At 39.4% G+C, this 23,461-nt stretch overlaps 1 protein-coding gene and 2 long non-coding RNA genes across 12 annotated transcripts in view; 1 reads left to right on the top strand and 2 right to left on the bottom strand.

The window, feature by feature from the left end:
* The window catches only part of LOC131139316 (CUB and sushi domain-containing protein 1-like), a 361,438-nt gene that overhangs the window by 222,085 nt on the left and 115,892 nt on the right, over positions 1-23,461 (top strand). For all 10 annotated transcript variants that reach the window (XM_058088813.1, XM_058088812.1, XM_058088816.1 and 7 more), the window contains 3 exons: positions 512-633; positions 17,813-17,916; positions 18,544-18,656. In XM_058088813.1, coding sequence (XP_057944796.1) covers positions 512-633; positions 17,813-17,916; positions 18,544-18,656 — 339 coding nt within the window. The remainder of the gene's footprint in view (positions 1-511; positions 634-17,812; positions 17,917-18,543; positions 18,657-23,461) is intronic.
* Positions 6,230-8,924, bottom strand: LOC131139319 (uncharacterized). The gene is made up of 3 exons (XR_009132223.1): positions 8,779-8,924; positions 7,986-8,073; positions 6,230-7,005 (listed from the first exon to the last, which is right to left on the bottom strand). It is a non-coding gene; the product is annotated as an uncharacterized LOC131139319 (long non-coding RNA).
* LOC131139320 (uncharacterized) lies at positions 16,082-23,019 on the bottom strand. The gene is made up of 3 exons (XR_009132224.1): positions 22,879-23,019; positions 16,365-16,476; positions 16,082-16,193 (listed from the first exon to the last, which is right to left on the bottom strand). It is a non-coding gene; the product is annotated as an uncharacterized LOC131139320 (long non-coding RNA).

Genomic DNA, 23,461 nt, shown 5'->3' with positions numbered 1-23,461 from the left:
TCCCAGGGGGCCCGAAAGAGAGGCGGATAGGAATTGTTGGGGACTCGGGTTTGAGTTTCCACTTTGTGTGGATAACGGCTGCAAGTAGCCTGTGTTTTTTGTTTTGTTTTGTTTTTTTTGTTTTTTTTTTAATTGTTGTCCTCATCCGGGTCACAGAGGTGCTGAAAACTAATACTAGCCAGATTAAGTACCACAAGAAGTTTATTTATGACCTGAAGTTTTTGATTTTTCTGTTCGATCACACAGTCACTAGTTACAATAGGCATGCCTTTGTTCAACCTGTCATTTATATTTGACGAATATCTGATTAAATATACTCTACTGAATTGGTTTGATTGAGCAGTCTGGATCTCTGCAGCATGCAATAATGATTGCCAATAATGTATCTTTTAGTGTCCACATTCACACTACTGCAGTCTATCTTTACCACTCTGCCCATATCTTTTGCTCGGTTTCTATATCGGTGTCTGTATGAATATGTCTAAAAACATGTCTGTTACTTTCCTTGCAGCACGTACCTGTGGGAGCAACCTGCGGGGCCCCAGAGGGATCATAACGTCTCCTAATTATCCTGTCCAATATGAAAACAATGCTCACTGTGTTTGGGTCATCACTGCATTGGACTCTGCAAAGGTAAGTGTTACCCCAATCCTTATTGGCCTTAAGCCGTTTCATCATATATGGTATAATGTCATGCATTTTGAGTAGTTTTCTTTAATTTGAATTATTTCTTGTCTTTAAACTTTCCCTTTGTGCAGTACTTGGTTACGGGCAATAAACACTTCTTCATTTATGGTCTTTGACGTTCCTATAACTTGTATTTTAGCTTATTGATCTTACATTGATGCTGCAGCCCAATAAATATACAATTGTGCTCCTGCAGAGGTGTTCTCATAACTTACATAAATTACTTTTTAGTACTCACTATTTAGTTTGGCTTGGACTGTCTGTGTTCCCTCTTTGGTTGAAAAAGCATTAGTCTGCATTGGTCCAGCTACCATCACTGGCCATTGTTTCCCTGTCAAATGGTCTATTTTTAGCTCTACTTTTGATGGGTGTGGTGTTTGTATAGACCTGTACGTATGAGGTATCCCTGGGCCTATTTTGACGACAACAATATTCATGTCATGGAGTTTCTGATTTTTTTTTCTCAATATGACCGAGGTCTGAATCACATCTGAGAATGTTCATGTCCATCATTGTCTACTGAACTAGAATATCCTCTTGGATGTCATCCATACACTAAACTCTTGTATTGTTTTGGGTAATGAAGCATTTGCTGGAGTAGAGCCAGGGAGTAAGATGTCCAAGGAGACCAAGAAGATGCATGCATGTGAGGGTGATGGTGGTCCATGGGGTGGTTGTGCCTCAACCTGGACAAAAGTTTGGAGCTGGTCTGAAGGGGGGAGGATGGATGACTTTCTTGGTGAACACAACTTTAAGGCTTGATCATCCTTCTCTTTGTCCACACACATCTTTTTCATCGACATGACAGCTGTGCCAAAGACATCCCGGGGTGTTATTGGGGTGTCAAGGAGAATCTCCTTCTTAGTTGACAGGGTGGTGAGGTGCAGCCACCAGGCTTCTCTCTTGCACGGAAGACCATAAAAGTATCCTCAGTGCATCATTTGACAGAATACCTATTGGGGAGTGAGTCAGATGGTCCCTTCTCTGGCCGTTCTCAGCACGAAGCATTAGGGTCATTAGGTGGACATGGTTTACCATGATATGATTATGTTTATGATTATGTAATTGTGAAAAGGGAACTGCAGTAGCTCTGCAAAAATGTCCTAAAAATAAAACCACAGGGTAAATATAACAATTAAACAAAGCAAGATATTATTTATTTTATTATATTAAAAAAATAAGTCAATAGAATAAGAATAAATAACAGAACAGGACAGATCACTTCAAAGTCAAAAATCTACATATACAAATATTAATGTGACCCCACACAGCCTTTGATTTTTCAGAATGCGACGCTCAGTAGAAAAAGAGACACGTAGTGTATCAAACATGTACAGTCACATAAGGGACCATTTCAAAAACCGTTCAAGTAATTTGAACTGTTCTATTCAGAATTATTTTCAATTAATTAATATTCATTAATATTCATTCAGTAAGTCTCCTTCCGTATTTCTGTAGTGACATATAATAACAAAAAAAATAAATTTTAAAGGAGACCTATTTTTCGGCCCTTTGCATTGAGTTGTGGACTCCTATAGATCAGCTACACACGATAACCAGCACATAAAGCATTGTAGATCTTCTAGAATCTGCACCTATCCCTGCTATATTTCTTTGGATTCCGTGGTTCCCGCAAAAACAGTCTGTTTTAATTTATTCCACCCATGGCCCGCCTTCTGATACGCCCACTCCACTATGGTTGGTCATCCGGTGTTGTGCCGTTAGCTGCCGAACCCACTGATTGTGACTTACTGCTTGTTCTTCTGACTCATCCACACCACCAAGTAACGTTGGAAAGGCGTCAGTCTGGTCCATGTTCATGAAACAGCCCAATGTTAAATGCCGTTGACAGATTGTTTTTTTTTCTTTTACTGGTAAGGAATCAGGAACTCCAAACCACTTGTGCCGTATGTGTCGTTAGGAATTGTAAACAAATGTAGCTTTCTCTTACACCTGACAAAACACTTCCTAGGAGCCATTGCTACCAACGTAAACACAGAAGCAGAGCTTGGTGGAGGGAGGGCAGAAAGCGTATCATGCTAAAAGTGCATAGGCATACTATAAGGAAGCTCGTGCGTGACAAACCTCTAGTTTTACCGAGCAGTTTGAGCCATCCCAAACTTTGGTGGAAGTACTTGAATTACTTGATACTTTATGGACTGTATATTATGCAGATATAATAAGGGTACGTCTAATATTGTTTCTTGTGAATCTGTATTTTCAAAGAAAAATAATAAAACAATCAGTAGACAATGCCCTATTTAATAAAAGGCTAGGATTGAATAAGCCTCTAAGAAAATGTCGATGCATTTGTTCAAAGATACGCCACTGGACTGGACTGCCCACACATGTGGGGAACCAAGTGCTGTTTGGGCTTCATTCTGGTTCTCCATTGCTGAGTGCAAGGTCATCACACCTCCCCATTTTTGTGAAGGCAGCAGCTTTGTTGTTGAGTCATTGTTGTATCTACATGAATAATTCATAGACCTGCGGTACAACATCTTAAATCTTTCCACAGATTCCCTGGTGCTATTATCTTCTGTTCATGTCTGATCACGTATCCTATCTCCTCTCTGCTGTACTCGGTCTCCGCTCGCTTCCATCCATGTCCCCATGTACTTGCCTCATTTTCTCACGCCCGAAATGTCTAAAATGTAATATTTTAACATAGCGTGAATAGAAAGCGGGGAAGCAAAATAAGAGCAACATGGCACGGAGCTCATTTGAAGTTTAAAGAAGTTTTTTTTTTTAAAAAGGAGGTTGAAAGTATAGATGAGAAAAGTGAGGCTAAGTAGCTATTTATTCCATGCAAGGTACGTGTGCAGCAAAAAATTTCCATGTGACATGGTTGGCTGGAGAACTTAATAGAGATGTTTTCACTGATGATAGACACAAATTGAGTTTATCCATCTATTGAGGCTGTGATGGAGTATGGTGTCTCAGAATAGGTAAATATAATTTAGTGTGCACCCCTTCACTGCACTCTGTACCAATACAAGTCAGGTTTCCGTTACATGTAATTGACTGTGGTGCAGTGACACGGTAAAATAAAAGCCGCCACACTTTTTTTTTAATATAATTTGAAACAATTTTAAATTATACAGTGTATGAATGGAAAAATATATGTTATATCAGGGGTGCCCATTACAGCGATGGCAGCATTAGTCTGGGTCGCATGTCAACCCTCTAATGATATCAATCATCTGATATTAAGCCCGCTCCTGAGTCACTCTTGTGGTAAACACAAGTAAATGTACACTTTATACAAGGGAGGGCAGAGAGTACAATGCAATAATGTGGTGGATCATCATTTACAGACAGGTAAGGTATTATAGAACTGGATGGCGTGTGGAATGAATAAAGTCAGGAAGTCTGCGTGAACGGAACTGCAAGGAGTGTTTTAAAGAATGAGCTCCGCTGCCCTCCGCTTCGATGGAGTGGGTGGGTGGGGTTGTCCATGATGGAGAACAGTTTGTCCAGTGTCCTCCTGTCTCTCACTGTTACAAACTCCACCATCTGATTGCCGATTCAGCTTTCCGGATATGGCTTTATTGCCATATTGATTAGAATTCTATGAATTATTGAATGATATCAGCTACTTTAATGACTGACTTTAATGCTTCATTTTGTTGTGTGTTGTTTGAGTGTACAATGTTGATAGATATCGTCCAAACCGTCATGGTAATTATGGCTAGTGTGAGTTGACAACAGTGATTTCAATCTTGCGGAAAGCTCCCGGCGGTCACAACGACATCGTAACAGAGTCAGTGTGATCCTGGCCTGACTGACAATAAACTTAAATTCAAGCAGTAAAACATGAGGTTTGTTTGTAGTTAGGAAGCACTTTGGCCATGTGACCAATCACAGCAGAGTGGGCGTACCTGGAGGCGGGCTGTGGCTGAAATAAATAGTTACTGCAGTGGTTTAATTTGATTTGAACATGCATTAGGTTACAATGGAATACATCACATAAATCAAATTAATACAGACCAGGAAGCACAAATCCAAGGAAATACAGCTGGAATAGGTGCAAATTCTGGAATATCTAGAAAGTTTTCTGTGCGGGTTATCAGCTGCTCTATAGGAGGCCACAACTCAATACAAAGGCTTGGAAATTGACATAATAAACACAAGCAACAGCAGAGAGAGCTTGACTGAACTGAGACTAAACTAGTTAGTATGAGCTAGTTAACAATACACATAATGGGACCTGCCTATTTTGAAGCTAAAACCTGAGAAAAAACCTTCAAAAACACGTCAACGGTGTTCCATTTTACATATTCACAAAGCTAAAGCTATTGTTACTGTAGCAGATAACACAATAAATATATTTATCTGACACCTCACTCGGATTGGATGGTACTGGCTCTCCATTTTCCTATGAAGACTCAACAAAATGCTTGTTTGCTGTCAGCATTATATCTGACAACATATCGTTATAATGCACAGAAAAGTGGAACAAAATATTTGTTCATGTTTCACATAAGGATTATGAATGATGGGCAAAATTCCAACAAATAGCAGTTTTCCATTAACTATTCAAATTTGTATGCCCCCCCCCCCCCTTCAGACATTTAAATATGTCTATTTGAGCAACCTTGGTCGTGATTGATGCAATTTGCTATGTCTGTTACCTCGGCATACCAACGCATTAGCAATGTACTTGTAATGACAGATTATTAGCTAAAGCACCGCAGCTGGTGACATTTGCGGAATGTCACTCCTCACATGAAAAGGCAAAGAGAAGGGTAGTCGCTAGTGTTGAATGAAATAAATGAAATAAAATATAAAGGAACCACACAGGCAAGTACGTACATGCATATTTTATTCATCCTCAACACTGAACCATGACCACCACCAACAGCATTGTGAATAACACTGTATCTTGTGTTGATGACTTCATTGGTATTTCCAGCATGTCCAGTATGTGGTAGGCCCGTGTGGTTCTTTGCTGTCATTACAGTTTGCTGCCATTACAAAAGGGTGTTAGGTTGGGCTGAGTTGATTGAATTGTAATGGACGCCGGTGAACTGCTGTTGACAAAACAGCAGCAGGTGCACGCGGTGCACTACCACGTCCTTAATTTGGCAGCATGAGCTTGAGATAACAATGAGTCACTTGCTGTATTTTCAAGAGGACCTTGAGGATAGAGAGCCTCATGAATGTTTACTGAATAAAAATGAAGGCCCTTGACAATCTCCCTATTGGTTTCTTCAGTGGGGCGGGGACAGGAGGTGGACATCACAACTGATAGAAATGGGAGGAAGTTGCCAGAACCTTCAGGGTGCGCTTGAGGCTTAAACGGCGATGTCATTTGAATATTTCCCTCCTTTCCATCATCCTTCAAAAATAAAGTGGATACACACCTGGCCCGTCAAATTAGTCTCAGGATAAAAGAAATTTCAGCTTTTCTGGCCTTGATGGCGCTACGGCTCAATGAGAAACATACAAACAGCAATCTGCAGCATACCGCCGTGATTTGATAGATAGCTCTAGGTCGAGAAGATTACGTGGCACTAATTTCAACAAAACAGTCTAGATATATCTGTTTTTTTTTATTATGCGTATGCCCTCTTTCTGCACAGTCACCCTTTTTTACTTAAATGTTAAAGGATTATGAAAATCTGCAGGGGAAGGACATACAAATCGTACAGGAATATTATAGTTGTATTGCGTGGCTCTGGTATCAACAGTACTTTCATCCTGTACAATGATTTGCAGCGGAAGTGTAACTTTTTTGCCACTGTTTTTCATGACTGTACAGTTATCGTCTTTTCATGCTTTTTATGATGTGGCAGTGATTGAGCACTGCAGAAAATAAGCAACTTTCGACTGCACCTCAACTTGAAATTTTGATTGTGATTTAGTCAGGCGGTTCAAAGTTGAGGTCAAGTGCTCTGGAGCAGGTTTTCATGCGGGTTGTATGTGTACCTGGCTGCATTCACCTTATCCTCTATACTGTTACCTCGGTGAGGAGCAGTGCCTGATTTCCTTCAAATATGATGCATTCCATTAACATGGAAGAGTTCAGTCTTTGTGTCATCAGGCTAGAGCATCGTCTTGGTGGTTACAAACGTATTCCATTTACAAATGATGGAGACTGTTGTGCTCATATGGCCCTTCAAAGCAGAAGCGTTTTGTCTGTACCCTCTTTTTGCTTGGAGACAATCCCTTCTCCTTTGGCTTCATATCAACTGTGAGGACAAGTGTATGCCTTTCCAAATCATGTCCAATCAATTGAATTTACAACAAGTGGACTGCAGAAAAAATGCCAAGGATCATCTGTGGAATTAGGGTGCACCTAAGCTCCATTTTCAGCTTTAAGGCAAAGGGTGAGAATAATTACAGTTGTTAAGATATTAATAAATTATTTTTTTTCATAGTTAGAGCGTAGACAAATTTCTAAATGTCATTTTTATCATTAATAGATCCCTGTAGATATAAAAAACACCCTTATAGTCACCTTTACACTCCCATTATTCTTTGTTTACAACACATTGCTCAACTGTAATGTATAGGCTACAGGATCACTGAAGGGGCACAAATGACAGCTAGTATAACAAGCTACACAACTAACTAGTTAGCCTCTTTGATTTACTCATTGCAAACTTATTCGTAAGAAAGTTTTTCAAACAAGTTTAGGAAGACGGACAAATTAAGAAGCCAAAATCTTACCACTTCCACACATAATGGGAGGAGAACAATATTGTGCTGGGCATGTAGTAATCAAATCTAATGTCGTAAAACATTACTGACACGTCATGGCCACAATACCATATATAACTTGTTCAATATCTTGACTAATAATAATCTGTAGTCAACCCTGAAATAGTGGTATAACTCTATATAGAGTGAAAGTGTTTGACCCGTAATGTAACTGTATATACCATGCATCCATCCATTTTCTATGCCAAATATGGTCGGCAAAATATTTGAACAATCCGGTCAGCATGATGCAGTGCAATGTAACACTACAAAGGAACTACATCCACAGTCAGAATTATTGAAATAATACATATATAACAGTGTCAGTTGAAACTGAACACAATGTTCTTGCCATAGTGTCTCACAGGTAAGATTTTCTTTCTCTGGACTGGACCAAACTGACACGGAACACAGAATTACCACAGCGTGTGTCACATCCAACCTTGCTAGTCTCAAAATATTCACTAAACTCAACAGTCATTCATCTAGCAGGAGATTTAGCCCCATCAGTAAGTGCAAGGTTACCATTTTGGTGATTATAATGATAACACATTGTGCAACAAATGTCCTGTGAAAATCCTGTGAAGAATTACCTTGAGCTTTGAGCCAGATGATTAAGCACATCTAAAAACTGTGAAGTGTGTTGCCCAGGAAGAAACTCTCCCTTGGACCTTGTGTGATCTGTTAGAGAGAGACATTGCTGAAAAGGCCAGAGGAGATAATAAAGTATTCACAGAAAGGAAATGAGCATGTATTAAGATGAATAACAATCATCATTCTGTGGACCTCGCTTTTCTTTCCTCTGAATTCCATTGTCCCCTGTTCCCCTTTTCTTCTTGAACAGACTATTATACCACATGACTTGTTTCATCAATAGCATGCTAAGACAGAGACAAATGACACTATGGGAATGTGCCTTTGTTTTTTTTTTTGTGTGTGTGTGTTTTTACGTCTTTGTGCTGCTTAAAACCTAAAAGTTTAAACAGTCAATATGTAGAGCTGCCGGGTTGCTGGTCTGCTGTGTCATTCTGCTCAAGGAAAAAAATCACTCACCATTGTTGAGCACAGAATATTTGACATTGTTATTAAATATTTTGTTAAACTTGAACCCTAACATGCGGCAACTGAGATACAAGTACCACTAGAAAGAAACACATGCAGAAATACAATGGTGCTAACTCAAGAGCACCTTGAAATAAATAGCAAAGGGGAAATAATAAAAGTATAAGAGAATGAAAAGCTTACTAATGGGTCACAAAAATAGAGAATTTGATGAGGTCAAGAGAAAAATATTGCATTGCCGCAACCTTGGAAACATTAGCAGTAGCTGGAGGGAACCAGGCAAGGAATAACAAGAAGGAAGTTCAGGTATGAATGTCCAATAACCTTTTGGATCTGTGTGGCATGGAGAACGATCCAGTGCCCTCCTTACTCGTCCACTGAATTTAAAGTCAGTTGCGTCATCACTACGCCAACCGCACCGATGCTATGCTTGATTCTTTGCGAGGTCGTTGTCTGGATTGCAAACTTTCGTCAACCATTACATCACAGCATGCCACGCCTCCGTGTTATGACAATAGACGGAGCCATGATTCAGAACAACAGAGCATTGCAATCAAGGGTCGTTAAATATGGATGTCGTATTGATGAGTCACTTTGCTTTGACCTTTCATGGTGAAGCCGAGGCGTGAAGAGGGCGTGACGTGAGGTGGGTTTACATACGCAGACTGAAAGTGAGATCTATGAAAGACCAATTGCATGAAGGTGTGCATGCTTTCTATAAGTGTGGTGAAGACTGGCCACAAGTCAAAGGAACCACAAGAGACATTAAAGAAGAACTCGAGAAAAACACAGAACATGATATTTACCTTTCATTTCACCAGAGAATATGTTTGAAACATGGGTCAATATTTAACTTTTAGGTGGTTTTCAGAAAAAGTACATTCAGGAAAAAAATAATAATTTGAGGTGTGTTTGTGTGTTAGTGTTTGCCATTGGATTCAGCAGTATCAAGAAGATAATCATTTTGTTTAAGTCTCAGACATGCTTGACTGCTCACAGGCGTAACCCATTAGATGTCTAATCACTGCTGTCTTTTTTCATGATGAATGCATGATGAATGTGTGTGTGTGTGTGTGTGTGTGTGTGTGTGTGTGTGGTCTTCTACTATTACACATTTGGTCACTTTCATTCATGGGTCATTTATTTCATCATCGTAGTCAAAAAGTCAGGACACATTAGGTCAGGTTTGATTTAATGCAAACATTGAGGTCAGTGAACCAACAACAGAAGACTCAATATATTTTATTTAATTCTATGAAACGTTAAATCATCAACTGAAGTTGTAGATAAGCAAAGAAATTACGCTAATTCCTTTACATTGAGCTCATTTGTGATTAATTTCAGTTGCTAATATTTACATTTGTACATTAACATTTGTAGGTTGACTTTAAAGAGGGAATTACTCCCAGCGGGATGGGTGTTATTCCCTCCATAATGCTGTCTTAGGGACTGCAATGGAGGGTGCTTGCATTCATTCATTCATTTTCTACCGCTTTTCCTCACAAGGGTTGCGGGGGGTGTCTTTGGGCGTGAGGCGGGGTCCACCCTGGACTGATCGCCAGCCAATCACAGGGCACATATAGACAAACAACCATTCACACTCACATTCATACAATTTGGAATCACCAATTAACCTAGCATGTTTTTGGAATGTGGGAGGAAACCGCAGTACCCGGAGAAAACCCACGCATGCACAGGGAGAACATGCAAACTCCACACAGGGATGGCAGAAGGTGGAATTGAACCCTGGTCTTCTAGCTGTGAGGTCTGCACGCTAACCACTAGACCGTCGTGCTGCCCTGCTAGCATTCAAATATGGAATATTTGAATAGCCATGACTGCTAAGTGTCGATAGCTTATCCAAGACTTCATGTACAGTATCTTTACGTGCATGCACATACGGCCGTATGCCTGTGCATGTGAGTGAGTGACAGCTGTTAACTCCACTCCTTTTCGGGTCGAATGACAAATGTCATTCTGTTTGATTTAGTAATTGTGTAGAATATATATTTTTAAATTAGTTCTCTGAACCTGTCTCAATGGAAGAAAAACTAAAAAGTGCTCAGACATGTGGGGTTTCTTCCTTTTTCAAAAACAGGCATGTTTGGTGCATTGGAGTTGGATTGCCCATAGGATTGAATCCACGTGTGTACTTTTTTTTTTATTTATTAGGAAATAACATGTTTGTGATGTCCTAGTTTTACCTTTACATTTGTATGGAAGGTGGAGTCTTTGGATGTGTTGGTTCCATGCCATTAAATACACTAAGTGCCATCACCAGTGCATCAAGTGTGTGGTTGAGAGTGGCTGATTGGATGCAGTTTTATGACCTGGAACTTCATGACAATTTTTGAAGGGTCTAATGTCCCTCTTTGGTAAATTTGGGGATTCTTTTTTTGTCTACTGTGGAAATGATGCAAGATTTTTTTTGGCAAAACTGCAATTGATACAACATGAAGGACACATAACTGGACGTTACTCGCATAGACTGAGCAGAATACATCACTAGTTGTGAAATAAATAATCATCCCCAGTCCCAGTACTCACTAATGGCATGATACTCCCAAATAACGCTCTAATTAGCACATTATCACAATTCAAACCTTTTAGCTACTCTGGGTTTTCACTCTATTTGACAGAACATAATATACTGAATTACCTGCTTTGTCTGTCACTATCATATCCTCACCCAGAAATGTTCTAGGAGAGAAGGGGGTATATATGTTGTTTGGATGCTACTCGGTTAATGTTGAACCATGAAGTACATGTATGAGTACAAACATGAGTAGGCCAATTTTCAAGTCAATTCAAAAATGTATTTTGTCAGTATGACACAACTTTCAATCACATCCATATCATCATCCGAAAAGTTTCAACAAAAAGTGAAACACATAAAAACCAAGACCAGTAAATCCAATTAATGTGTTCCAGAAACACAGAAATATTGCAAACGAATCGGTAAGGAAAAGTTTGAAGGGGTGTCAGCTTCTTGAAAACAAGTAGGTCTTTAGTTGGGCAGGGAATAGTCCCAAACCAAAATGCATACTGGGAATGAACAGGGGAAACCACAAAAAGTGAGAAATGCTATGCAGCAATCGGCAACTACTTATACCACAGGGATGAGAAACAATAAGATTTAACATGTTTTTTTGTTTTTTTTACACAACAGCTGAGCAAAGCCTGCTGGGAAGCAGGAAGTGCTCCCAGCGACTCTACAATATTAACATTAATTCATTCATTCATTTTCTACCGCTTATCCTCACGAGGGTCGCGGAGATACTGGAGCCTATCCCAGCTGTCTTCGGGCGAGAGGCGGTGTACACCCTGGACTGGTCACCAGCCAATCACAGGGCACATATAGACAAACAACCATTCACACTCACATTCATACCTATGGACAATTTGGAGTTGCCAATTAACCTAGCATGTTTTTGGAATGTGGGAGGAAACCGAAGTACCCGGAGAAAACCCACGCATGCACGGGGGAACATGCAAACTCCACACAGTGATGGCAGAGGGTGGAATCGAACTCGGGTCTCGGGACAATATTAACAAAAAAATAAAATACATTTTATAGAGAATAGTTATGTTCTTTGGCCTCGTGGCGGGTTATGTAGCAGTCTCACTCAATCAAAAATGACTGAAAAATGGAAATAAGGAAAATGTGAGTGTTCAAAAAAAGGGATGGAGTGTTTAGCATTAAAAATAACAATGACTATGGCTTACATAGTCTGGATCTGAAACTGCATAGTCATAATCAAGGGCAAACTATCAGCATAATATGATAAATTAGTCTGTGATTCAAACCTCTAATGTCTGCTGGTCTCCCTTTGTATCACAATTAGAAATGTGGTTTCCATGGTGTGTTATCCACCAAATGCTGAGACTGTTTAGACTTTATTTTCCAAAACATTCCAGTGAATAGCACTCCAAGGTGCCCTATCATCCCGACAAGAGAGTTATTTTACTAAACAGCAGCCATTTGCTTCCTCACCATTCAAAACAAAGGTCACCCCGGGGCGAGTCCGCACCAAATAAACATGAAACATCTGGACATTGTGCAGAGTTCAGCTCATGCTTTCTATGCTGGCCTATTTCAGAACGGGCTTGTGCTTTTCATGTATCCCACATGTCAGATTACACGACAACAGCTGAGACACAATGAAGTCGTCGCAGCATTTACAACAAATGCACTTATGCTTTATAAAGTAAATCTTTTATCATACAGTTTTGTTTCCTGTGGTAAAAATCTGAAGGTATTTAAATCAACTTTCACTTTTCACTTTTTGTCTTTCATCTTTTGTCTCCACTGAGGTGACATCGGCTGAATACGCCAGCTTGACTGCTGACACTGGTCGTCAATTATGAATGTCAATCACTGTGATTAGCGTTTAATGCCATTACATTAAAGCCCCCCGTTTCACTCCACTTTTTTTTGTCGGATGTAAATTACGCTCACTGTGTCTTCAGTGCTTTGATGAGATATTTTGTTGGATTTGGTTGTTTAAGTTAGATGAGCTACATCTGCACCATCCAAAATGAGCTCTACAAGAAACTCTGCCTTTTTTGGTTGGGCTATGGAAAATAGTATACATGTCGTCCCTCACCACACCGTGGCTGAAATGTATTGCTTGATAATATCGTTCCGAGGTACAATACGGCATATTAGTGTTATGATATTGCCTCAGAAGCATTTTCACGCATACACATAGCAGTGGCTAAATCTAGTGAAATAAAAATATGGTAATGGTAATGGTTTTATTTCATTTGAACATGCATCAGATTACAATTGAGTGCATCACATAATCAGTTCACAGTTCCACAGGTCCAAAAGGAGTAGGAAGAAGCAAAGCTTATTAAATTCTACCCCTCCATCTGGTACTTTTACAATCAGTAACTGTTACATTTGTTCACTTCCTGCTTTCCATAATACAGTTTAAGGTTTTTGGGTTATTTTTTTTGTTTTTTGTTTTTTGAATAATGCGCCTCGTACCGAAGTACGAGGTGACAAATATGACATTCAAATTGTCATATATCAGGCAAGCTGATCAAAACACACTAAGACGAACTCAAACTCAACTCTGAACCCCTGCTGTCACACTTTCTGTGTTGCAACACACACAAGCACAAGTTGAATTTTTTTTAAATTGCATATTTTCTCTGATGACATCCACTGTATTGTGTGACATGTGTGTAAATGTGGACTATAGGGTTGTTATTTCATGTTGAGAGGGTTCTAATAATGGTAAAACCTATATATAGATTGTTGTAAACAGTTTTTGTATGTGCTAACAAAGAAAATATTTGATTAATAAAAAAGGGATGCTACTTCACGGAAATTCACCCCCCACGGTTGGGTCTTGAACCAGATAACTGCGATAAATGGGCAATTACTAGCAGTATTGTTTTTTTTTTAATTGATACCGTTCTTTACTGAATCAGTTGTGAGCTGCCTGTAATATTGCTCCAACAAGCCAACTCCAACTTTCGTAAACAGGCTTACTAAATTATTAGAAACACCTCTCGGTATGATGATTTTACCACAGGATATGAATATTGTGGGATAAACTGCAGTCCTTGTATTGGATGTAAGAAATAATATTGACCAGAGCGTGTACAGCCATCCCTCGTCATATAACAGTTCAAATTTCACTGATTTATTCCATCATAGTTTTTTCAAAAATACTGTATATTCATTAATAAATCATACTGTACCAGTCCAAAGTGTACCCTGCCTCTCGCCCAAAGACAGCAGGGATATGCCTCAGCATATCTGCAACAATAGTGAGGACAAGGGGTGTAGGAAATGGATGCATAAATCCTGCTTTTTCATGGCTGAATACAGCTTCTTTTTAGTCAAAAGTATGCATATTTAGGCAAAAGTTATGTATTTTATTGCCTGAATTAAGAATCTCCAAACATAAAAATGGCTTCTGTCCTCACGAGCTCTACTTTTAAGCTTTAAATGGGGGTCTAGAATCAATTAACCGTGATAAATGAGGAATTGAACTGAGGGGAATTCCATCACCCTCGTCTCCTTAGTGATTCAATTTTTCCACATGATCCTGTGACATTCAAATCTGCTGCAGGGTTAATTAGTGATTGTATAACAATTGTTATCTTGGTGATTGCCCGGCCATCTGTACAGGGTCACTTTCTGCTCTCTGCAAAGTGGCTAAACTTGAGCCAGCTAAACCTTGCCAAACAGTGACCTCTCTGTGAACGATAAAGTTCAGACAAAGAGAAGCCCGTTACTAGAGATGAGTAAAGTACAGGCACTGTTTCACTATGCTGGTTTCTGTTTGTGGTGTGTTTTGTATCCACTGTAAATTTCACTGTGTCTGCCAGACTAACTGTAAAGAGGATTTATAGGACTCTCTTGGGCTGCAGTGAGCAGTAACATACAAATAAAAGTGGGATCAGAGTGCAATGCAAATGAAAATTTCCCCGGAAAGGGTTACACTTTGAAGGGCAGCTGTAGGTCATTTTAGGGTATTTTAATTTAAGCCTCTTGTTCGTATTGTGCACTGAAGCTTTTAAAAACTATTTATTTCTTATGTTTTCCCAGTTTGGGCTTTGATGGATTGCCTCTGACAAATATTCTAAAGAGATAAATGAATTCCTCTTCAGTTAGTCATAAAACCTTCATTAAAGGAGACCCTTCATGCTTGCCTTATATGAGAGACAATCAGATGTATAAATATGCATACAAGTATGATATTAGCGTTACTATGTAATGGAATGGTGACCCTGAGGACGATTATGTTGCATTGTGATGACTTAGAATGATGCTGCATCTCAGGCTACTTGGAAGTACCATATGGATGGATCTTCTGAGCAGTGGCGATTGCTCATTGACTACAAGGGAACCTGAACTTCCCATTTAAATGTCATAAAATTGGCCAAATATGCAAGGTTAAAGTTAAAAATTTAGACTTCCAACTGTATTATGCTTGTAATGAGAACATGCTTAATTGTGTGAGGTTGCTGAGCATTTATCTGATGTTGAGGAGTTTGCTCTCTTCGCTCTTCCCACTGTTAAATCTCCACTGAACCTCAAGCTTCAGCTTATGGAAGCTGACAGCGAGAAACTAAGGCCAGGATTGGCGAAAACTGGGGAACATATTTTTTGTCTGACAATTTGGTTGAGGAATTTAAATGAACAAGTTACATTACCTATAATACTAAATTCCTTCGGTAGACACTTTGAACATCCTCAAAGCCAATCTTTAAGAAGGACTGTCTGCCTAAGCGATAGCATATGTGTATTTTTTTAAAAGCCACTGAGCAGGATAATGAAACATTACCACCTTGTCTGTAGCTGAGCCTGCAGGGCAGCGATAAACTGTGAAATAACAATCCCTCACTGGTTGATTTGACTTTATTTGACCTGCTACATGCCGCTGTGTTTTTTTGGAACAAACTGAAAGGTTGCAGAAAACCTAGCTTGTAACATAAAAAAATAACACAGCCATTCATCAAGCATTTGTCTCAAGAGGCTATGATACTGGGAGAAGCTTTTGTTGTTTTTTTTTTTTTGTTGTTTTTTTTTTATTTTCCCAAGTTGTGATCATGCCCCAAGAGATCTACAGTGGTGTATGTACACCCCTGTAGGCTGGGACTTCACTGTGTTCTTAACAACTGTTAACGGCATATTGAGCTGCCCTTCGCCGCTCTGCTGCTCACTAATGACTTCAATGTAAAAACACTTCACTTAGCCCTTTTGAAAGGCATCCAACCTGAAACAGAAACACTCATTGGAAGACGGACTTCTCCTTACACAAGATAAGAAATATTTGACCACACACACAATATTATCTTTGACACACATGACGGTGCTGTACTACTGGAACAACAACCGTGTTGCCATGATCATAGAAATGTCATAGGGGAGGCGTTTGATAGAGTACCTTTCTCATCCTGAAGGGGTGGGGGCATGCATGAGCAAGAAGGCGCTTGTCACTGCCATCCTTCCATGAAGAGGAAAAGCCAGCATCTCTTTTCTGACTGCAGCAGCACCATCTAGAAAGCAGCAGGTCAATTGCAAAAGAGTTTACTGCTCTGCTGAATGAATGAATTTGACTGCCAAGATGGAGAATTATCCATGCAAGCTCATCATGAGGTGATCAGACTTTTACAACAAAGGTTCAGAGCTTTTCCTCGAGAAGGATAGGTTGCATTTACTTATTACGCAGATAAAATGTATGAACACAAATATTTTTCAGTTAATAAAAAAATCAATAAATGGGTCTTTGAAGACTATTTAAAAGCATGTTTTTAACCAAAGTGAATATTTTCTCTTCTACATTAACATTTTGTTAACTCCACTGTGCCTCACCAGCCATGAACCTCACCGTTCATGATTGAAAAGATGACGGCCTGAAAACAAGCATATGTGTAAAAAATAAACAGTCCCTTGTTTTTGTTAGTTTTGCATCATATACACATTATATGGAGCCATTATTGTATGAATAAATATGGCCACAGGCAGCATCACAGAGTGTCATAAGCCAGCAAAATGTTTGCGGTTTGTTATTTATTAGACTGTATTATTCTCATCTAAGAAAAAAAAAATCATTTGGAATGTTGACTTGTTTATCTGAGTAAATGCATCTTAAGCTCAGCAGAGTAAATACAACACACAGCTATACTGCGTACACTACACATTCTTCCTTTACCTCTAATAAGATTTTATTGAGTGCTGTGTGATTCACTGTGATTCTCATGCACAATCTCATGCCCATTCTTCACTGGAGTTCTCCATTCCACCAGAGGCTCCAGCTGAGACCAGTTCTTCTTTGAGGTTTACTGAACACAGCAGAAATGCCCCATCGTTCATGCTCTCTGTGATATGATTTACAACTAATAAATAATGGACAAGCAGCAAATAATGGAATAGCAGTATTACAGCATTTTAGAGTACATGGTAGATTGATGATCCAGTGCAGCATGCATGCAACTGAAGTGACCAATGTGCCTTCAAGTAAAGCATTTAGCAGTCGATTTGTCAGGCTCAGACAGCAGGAGGGTGCACAGTGAAGAGTGCGGAGCCCCCTCCCCCGGGAGCAATTTTTGGAACTATGAATGTAAAAGAGCAGTCTGCCAAATAAAAGCAAGTGTTTTATTTCATTATGTTGGATTATAAACATTTCACTGTCAATTTATTTGGATTGCATTTGTCATGTTAATTGAAAAACAGAAAATGGTCACAGCCGGAAACAAAAGATTGTACTTCTTTCTGTCATCTAGGCGGTGTTATTCGTGTCATTAGTCTCAGGTTTAACAAGCCTCTCATTTGTTATTATGCTTTTTTTCCAGCAGATGTACTTTTTTAAAAAAGTTTCTCTGTGTTTTCTAGGTCATAAAGCTGTCATTTGAAGAGTTTGACCTGGAACGAGGCTACGATACACTAACCGTGGGGGACGGAGGGAAGATAGGAGACACTCGACGGGTACTTTACGTGTAAGCATCCTCGTCCTTACACCTGAACTTGGACATTAAAATAACAAAACTCCTCACTAAACTACATTGTGTGTATTGGTTTTATATGCATAGCATGTGACTCCAAATTGTCCATAGGTATGAATGTGAGTGTGAATGGTTGTTTGTCTATATGTGCCCTGTGATTGGCTGGCGACCAGTCCAGGGTGTACCCCGTCTCTCGCCAGAAGACAGCTGGGATAGGCTCCAGCACCCCCGCGACCCTCGTGAGGATAAGCGGTATAGAAAATGAATGAATGAATGAATGAATGTAATGTAGTTTATACTTTCTGTTTATTACAGTGTACCCATTTTTATTGTAGCTGAGAATGTTATTGAAGGAGCATGAATGCACATTGGGCGTTCTTAGATACAATCAATGTGTCAAAATCAATGTGGCATCATCATAAAACTTGTATTGTCTTCACTTGGATTGACCATTGACCAAACGATCAACTGGACCACGTTATCTTGTGTTGATGTACCGTGATACCTAACGAGGTGGCTGGTGTTTATCAGTCGCCAAGTCATGGAAAACATTCTATCCACTGAAACTGTCCTTAAGTTCTTATTTTCATCCTAATAATTTCTGTGTATGTCTGTGTGTAGACTCACTGGCTCCAGTGTACCTGACATCATCGTGAGCTTGTCCAATCAGATGTGGCTTCATCTGCAGTCAGATGACACAATCGGCTCTGCAGGGTTCAAGGCAGTATACGACGGTATGTCCTCATGAAACACCTTGAACCTTTTTGTTTACCACACACACACACACACAAGCTCACATAATGGAGTGTGAAAGTCACATTATTGCTGACGCTCTTATTTAGTCGTAAACACAACCCTGTTTTCCCCCTCTTGAGTGTGTGACTGGGTGTGTGTTTTTGTGTGTGCCTGTAACTGTGAATTACAAGAAGGTAATAAATGAATTATGAGTCAATCAGTTGATCGTTTTGCTTGGTTATTTTTATATTATGCACAAGCTCACACAGAGTGAGAGAAAGAGATAAAGACATGACAGGAAGAGGACGTGAGGGTGAGAAGGGACGATGTCCGAGTTTGTGTAAACGTTCATTATTTATAGGACGCACCATGCATTTTGTGATTAAATATGACTTCTTAGCATGCTGCTACAGCAAGTAAGTTGATTCAGCTCAATTGAATACAAGTGACAGAAAAGGTGAGCGAGGTAAAAGATGGAGGTAATTGGATCCAGGCAGGCAGGCAGGCAGGAACACTGAGGAATTGGTAGAATGGGACAAAATGACAAATTGACTGAGAAGATATCTCACATAAGTCAAGGAAGAGTATATGGAGGAGATCAAGTTTGTGCTCTTGGTTCTGGTTTGCTACCCTTTGATTCACTGATGGTCCAGGTTCAGTCACTCGGCAAGGGAGTCCGCTCGCTTAGTATCAAGTGTGTATTATGGTTTAGTTTGTGGGTGTGTGGGTGTGTGTGGCATGGATTCTTCCATATGTTGTCCTTTTTGCTCTTTATTAACTCTGGTTAATTCTGGTTTGAAGTTGACACCAAGAGTGTTTATATTGGTGTTTGGCTGTGTGGGTGTTTCTATGTCTGTTTGTGTATTAGCAGGACTACTGTACACAAGAAGAATCCAGGTACTGTATAGACCAGAGGTAGGCAAGGTAACCTCATTTTTTATAAACACACACACACACACACACACACTCACATATTCCAGGGCTCAGGCACACCAGCACGGTCCTCTAAAATTAGCATATGTGTTTGTTTTTGTCATCCATAGCCGCGTATCCTCAAATGTCACAGTAACAAATTAAAGAAGTCTGTTCGTCCAAGTGAGTGATATCACCAGGGAGACTGAGTAGATTGAGTGAAGAGGATAATATAAGCCAGGTTTCTTCCATCAAAAATTCTCTTCTTCAGATGCTATAAATCCAATGTTTATAATTAAAATGTTGAGTTGAATCTATTTGCATCAGAATGACTCACCTTCTTGTCCATGCATATTAGATTTACACATGAAATTAGATTCATGACTTTATTATTGTCATTGTGCAGGGAGCAGGTAACCTTGCACAGTAGCGGGATTGGTGTAAATAAAGAGTGATATTCATACAAGTCTAAAGCTGTGTTCACACCTGTCATGTTTAGTTAGGTTTAACTCCAACTCTGGTGTGGTTGCTCTGATGTATGATGTGAACGCAACCTGAGAGGTTGATGTGAAGGTGAAATGCGGTGCTGTTCGGTTCACTTCAGCTAAAGTTTGAACGCTGCATGGCTCACATAGCAGTCGCAAAATGACTGGAAAATGCATAAGGAAATACATAGGAACCTTGATTAGCCTGTGTCCCACTTGTGTTGAAAATATACGCAAAAATGTTTGCGTACATTTTCCCTACTGGTGAGTCATCTATCACTGTGTTTGTTTGCTATATGATGCTATATATTCAAATGAAAGTGCTGATCCCAACAACCAGTGATTCATAAAGTAAAATTGTCACGGGTGCCCAAAGTTTTTCATACCACTGTATAAGAACGTCACATAACACTGTGGGTTTCATTCCACACTGGTCACTAGGTGTCAGTAATTGTACTGTAATGCTCACTGAGACACACAAACACCAGACTTGATCACAAGAACAACAAGCTTTTAGCACAGGTTTGAATTATCTCACAACACCAACATCACTTCCTGTCCTCTCACTCCTCAGTTCCCAATGGAACACATTTATAACAACACACATGATCACAAGTCATATTTATAGCTTAATTGTCTTATTTACTCTTGTGACGTCTGGTATAGTGGGTAATACAAATGTAAAGTTACTATAGGGGTATTAGTTAATGTCTACAGGGCTCTAAAAACATATTTAAAACAGGGCACATGGCTTTTTTATGACATAAGTCTGAAAATATTCAATTTTATTAATGAATCCTACTTCAGAAATGAAGTTATCACAGGCTGGTGTGGAAGTAATGAATTGTGCTAATCGAGGAATTGCTCAGTTTGTTTCCATCCATCCATTTTCTATGGTGGTTATCCTCATTAGGGTGGCGGGGGTATGCTGGAGCCTATCCCAGCTGTCTTTGGGGCGAGAAGCGAGGTATTATGCTATCCTTCACAGTCCGGTGTAAACTTTGCATGCGTTGCACTTTTGATTTACTGGAGACAGACAGGACAGACTAAGTATTTACTTTCGGAATGTACAAAAAGTGATAACATGAAAGGAGAAGAAAGAAGCAAACAAATAACATGCTGATACTTAATGGCTTCTAGATATACTTGCAGCCTGTGTTTTTCCCCCCCAGGATAACTAAACAATTGGCTTTTGGTGTTCCTTTTGTGCCCCTGCCATGCTGTCACATCCTATAATGTCATCCTTTTAAGGACCCAGAGCCGTGTAACACCCTGAGAGTTATTCGACTCTGCAAGTGGGTGTATATACTTGCAGCATGTGTGCCGCTGAATAACCTTACACATTTTTTGCAACTTTGTAGGTTTGTGTGTGCACAACTGAGTGTGAGGGAGAGAGAGACAGCGTTAACATCATAAAGAAACACATCACATTACAGTAACTGAGGCTTTCAGTGGACTGTGACTGCCAACTTTTCAGGCTGAAGGCAATCGCCTGCGAAGGCTGCATCAATGTGAATAATGCATTTTTACCCCTTTTTCAGCACCGCATGTCTTCGTCTGGAGCTCTCACTTAATGTTGGCATAATTAATAGTAATTATAATTTAGTCTTTACATTAGTTATACATAAACCACTTGCTGGAAACCTCACTTAATAATGCACATTTTGTTCCCAATCCATGTTGTTTAAAACAGTGGTTTTAAAACCGATCTTCCCCCACATCCCGCTCACTCACTCGTTCATCATCCGCTGCCCTGTTCGCGACTCCTCGTTTTAAGATGACTACTTTCAGTGTTCGGCTCTTCAGCTGCTCAGCACCCAGATTCTGCACCGCTCTTTCAGGCGAGAGGCGGGGTACACCCTGGACTGGTCGCCAGCCAATCACAGGGCACATATAGACAAACATCCATTCACACTCACATTCATGCCTATGGACAATTTGGAGTCGCCAATTAACCTAGCATGTTTTTGGAATGTGGGAGGAAACCGGAGTATTCATGCATTTTATTGTCTCTCTTCAGAGAGTTCTATTTTTTCTTGCTTTTGGTTGTGATTGTGATTTTTTTAGGACATTTTATGTTGCTTGTTTTTTTGATGTATTACATTGTTTATTTATTGTATTTAGAAACTCTTGACATTCCAATTACAATGTTGAATACTCTTGAGAAATTAAATTGTTTTGACACAGTGTACTCCCAATATTATTCCATATATTATCATAATATTCATTTAAAAATTGTCTAAAAGTAATGTTGACAATATTATAATTTATCATTGGCAATAATTTGTAGGATAGTTATCGTCCAGCAAAATATCTTATCCTGACAGGCGTAATCACTTTAAACTTGTGTTTATGAACATGAAATTATATGTGTGTGGAATTGTGAGAAAGTAGACCGTATTTCATTTGTAATTAACCAGATTGAAACACCCAAAACAGTATTCCAAAAACTTGCTGAAGTATTCATCAATGCCTTTTCCTCCTGCATAATATTTAAATTCATCAGCTGCATTGCATGTTGTATGCCTTTGCCTATTTATGTATAATACTTTGCATAATAACCACGTATTGGGGAGCAAAAAAAGGAAAAGACACATGAAGTGTTGCATTGAGATGCAAATTCAGATGATGCGCTCCAGTAAAACTCTTTAAAGAAAGTAAAAGACAGGAATCACTTAAACACTGGAGAACAAAACTGAAGAAAGATAATGAGTGAAATAGACAATTGCCACATGCACACACACACACACACACACACACACACACACACACACACACACACATTAACAGTGTGCTACCCTTTGCACACACTGTGACTACTCACCTTGAGGTGTATTTGCCCAAAGCTAATCCAGGAGCATGGTGGAGCATGTGTTACAAGATGACCGGTATAATGTCACATTTTAATGCCAAAAAATATCAGCTGATTAAAAAACCCTTTCCCATTAAGGAAGGACAAAATGGGAAAAAAAAGTCTCCAAAGTCATTGAATGTGATTGCTGGCCAACCGCTACCATGCTAATCTTGAACTGGCACCAACAAACCACAATATATTGACCCAATTGAGGGATAGGAGTTATATTAAAGGCATTGTATACAACTCACCCTTAAAGGGGAACTGCTCTTTTTCGAGAATGTTGCCCATCATTCACAATCCTTATGTGAAACATGAGAAAACAACAGCTAGCTTATAATGCTACAGTATGTATTGGCTAATTATTTTGGCTAATTCTGGCATATTGATGGAAATGTCAATTAGGCAAGGCAAGGCAAGTTTATTTATAGCGCACCATTCGTACACAAGGTAATTCAAAGTTCTTTACAGACAAGAAGGGTATTAATATTCACTGTCCCTGTAAGTAAATAATAATAAATAAACTGTGATTGGCTGGAGTCCAATGCAGGGT

The sequence above is a fragment of the Doryrhamphus excisus genome, chromosome 12 (genome assembly GCF_030265055.1).
Source record: "Doryrhamphus excisus isolate RoL2022-K1 chromosome 12, RoL_Dexc_1.0, whole genome shotgun sequence".
Classification (NCBI taxonomy): Eukaryota; Metazoa; Chordata; class Actinopteri; order Syngnathiformes; family Syngnathidae; genus Doryrhamphus; species Doryrhamphus excisus.
This window is presented reverse-complemented; position numbering and strand designations above follow the sequence as displayed.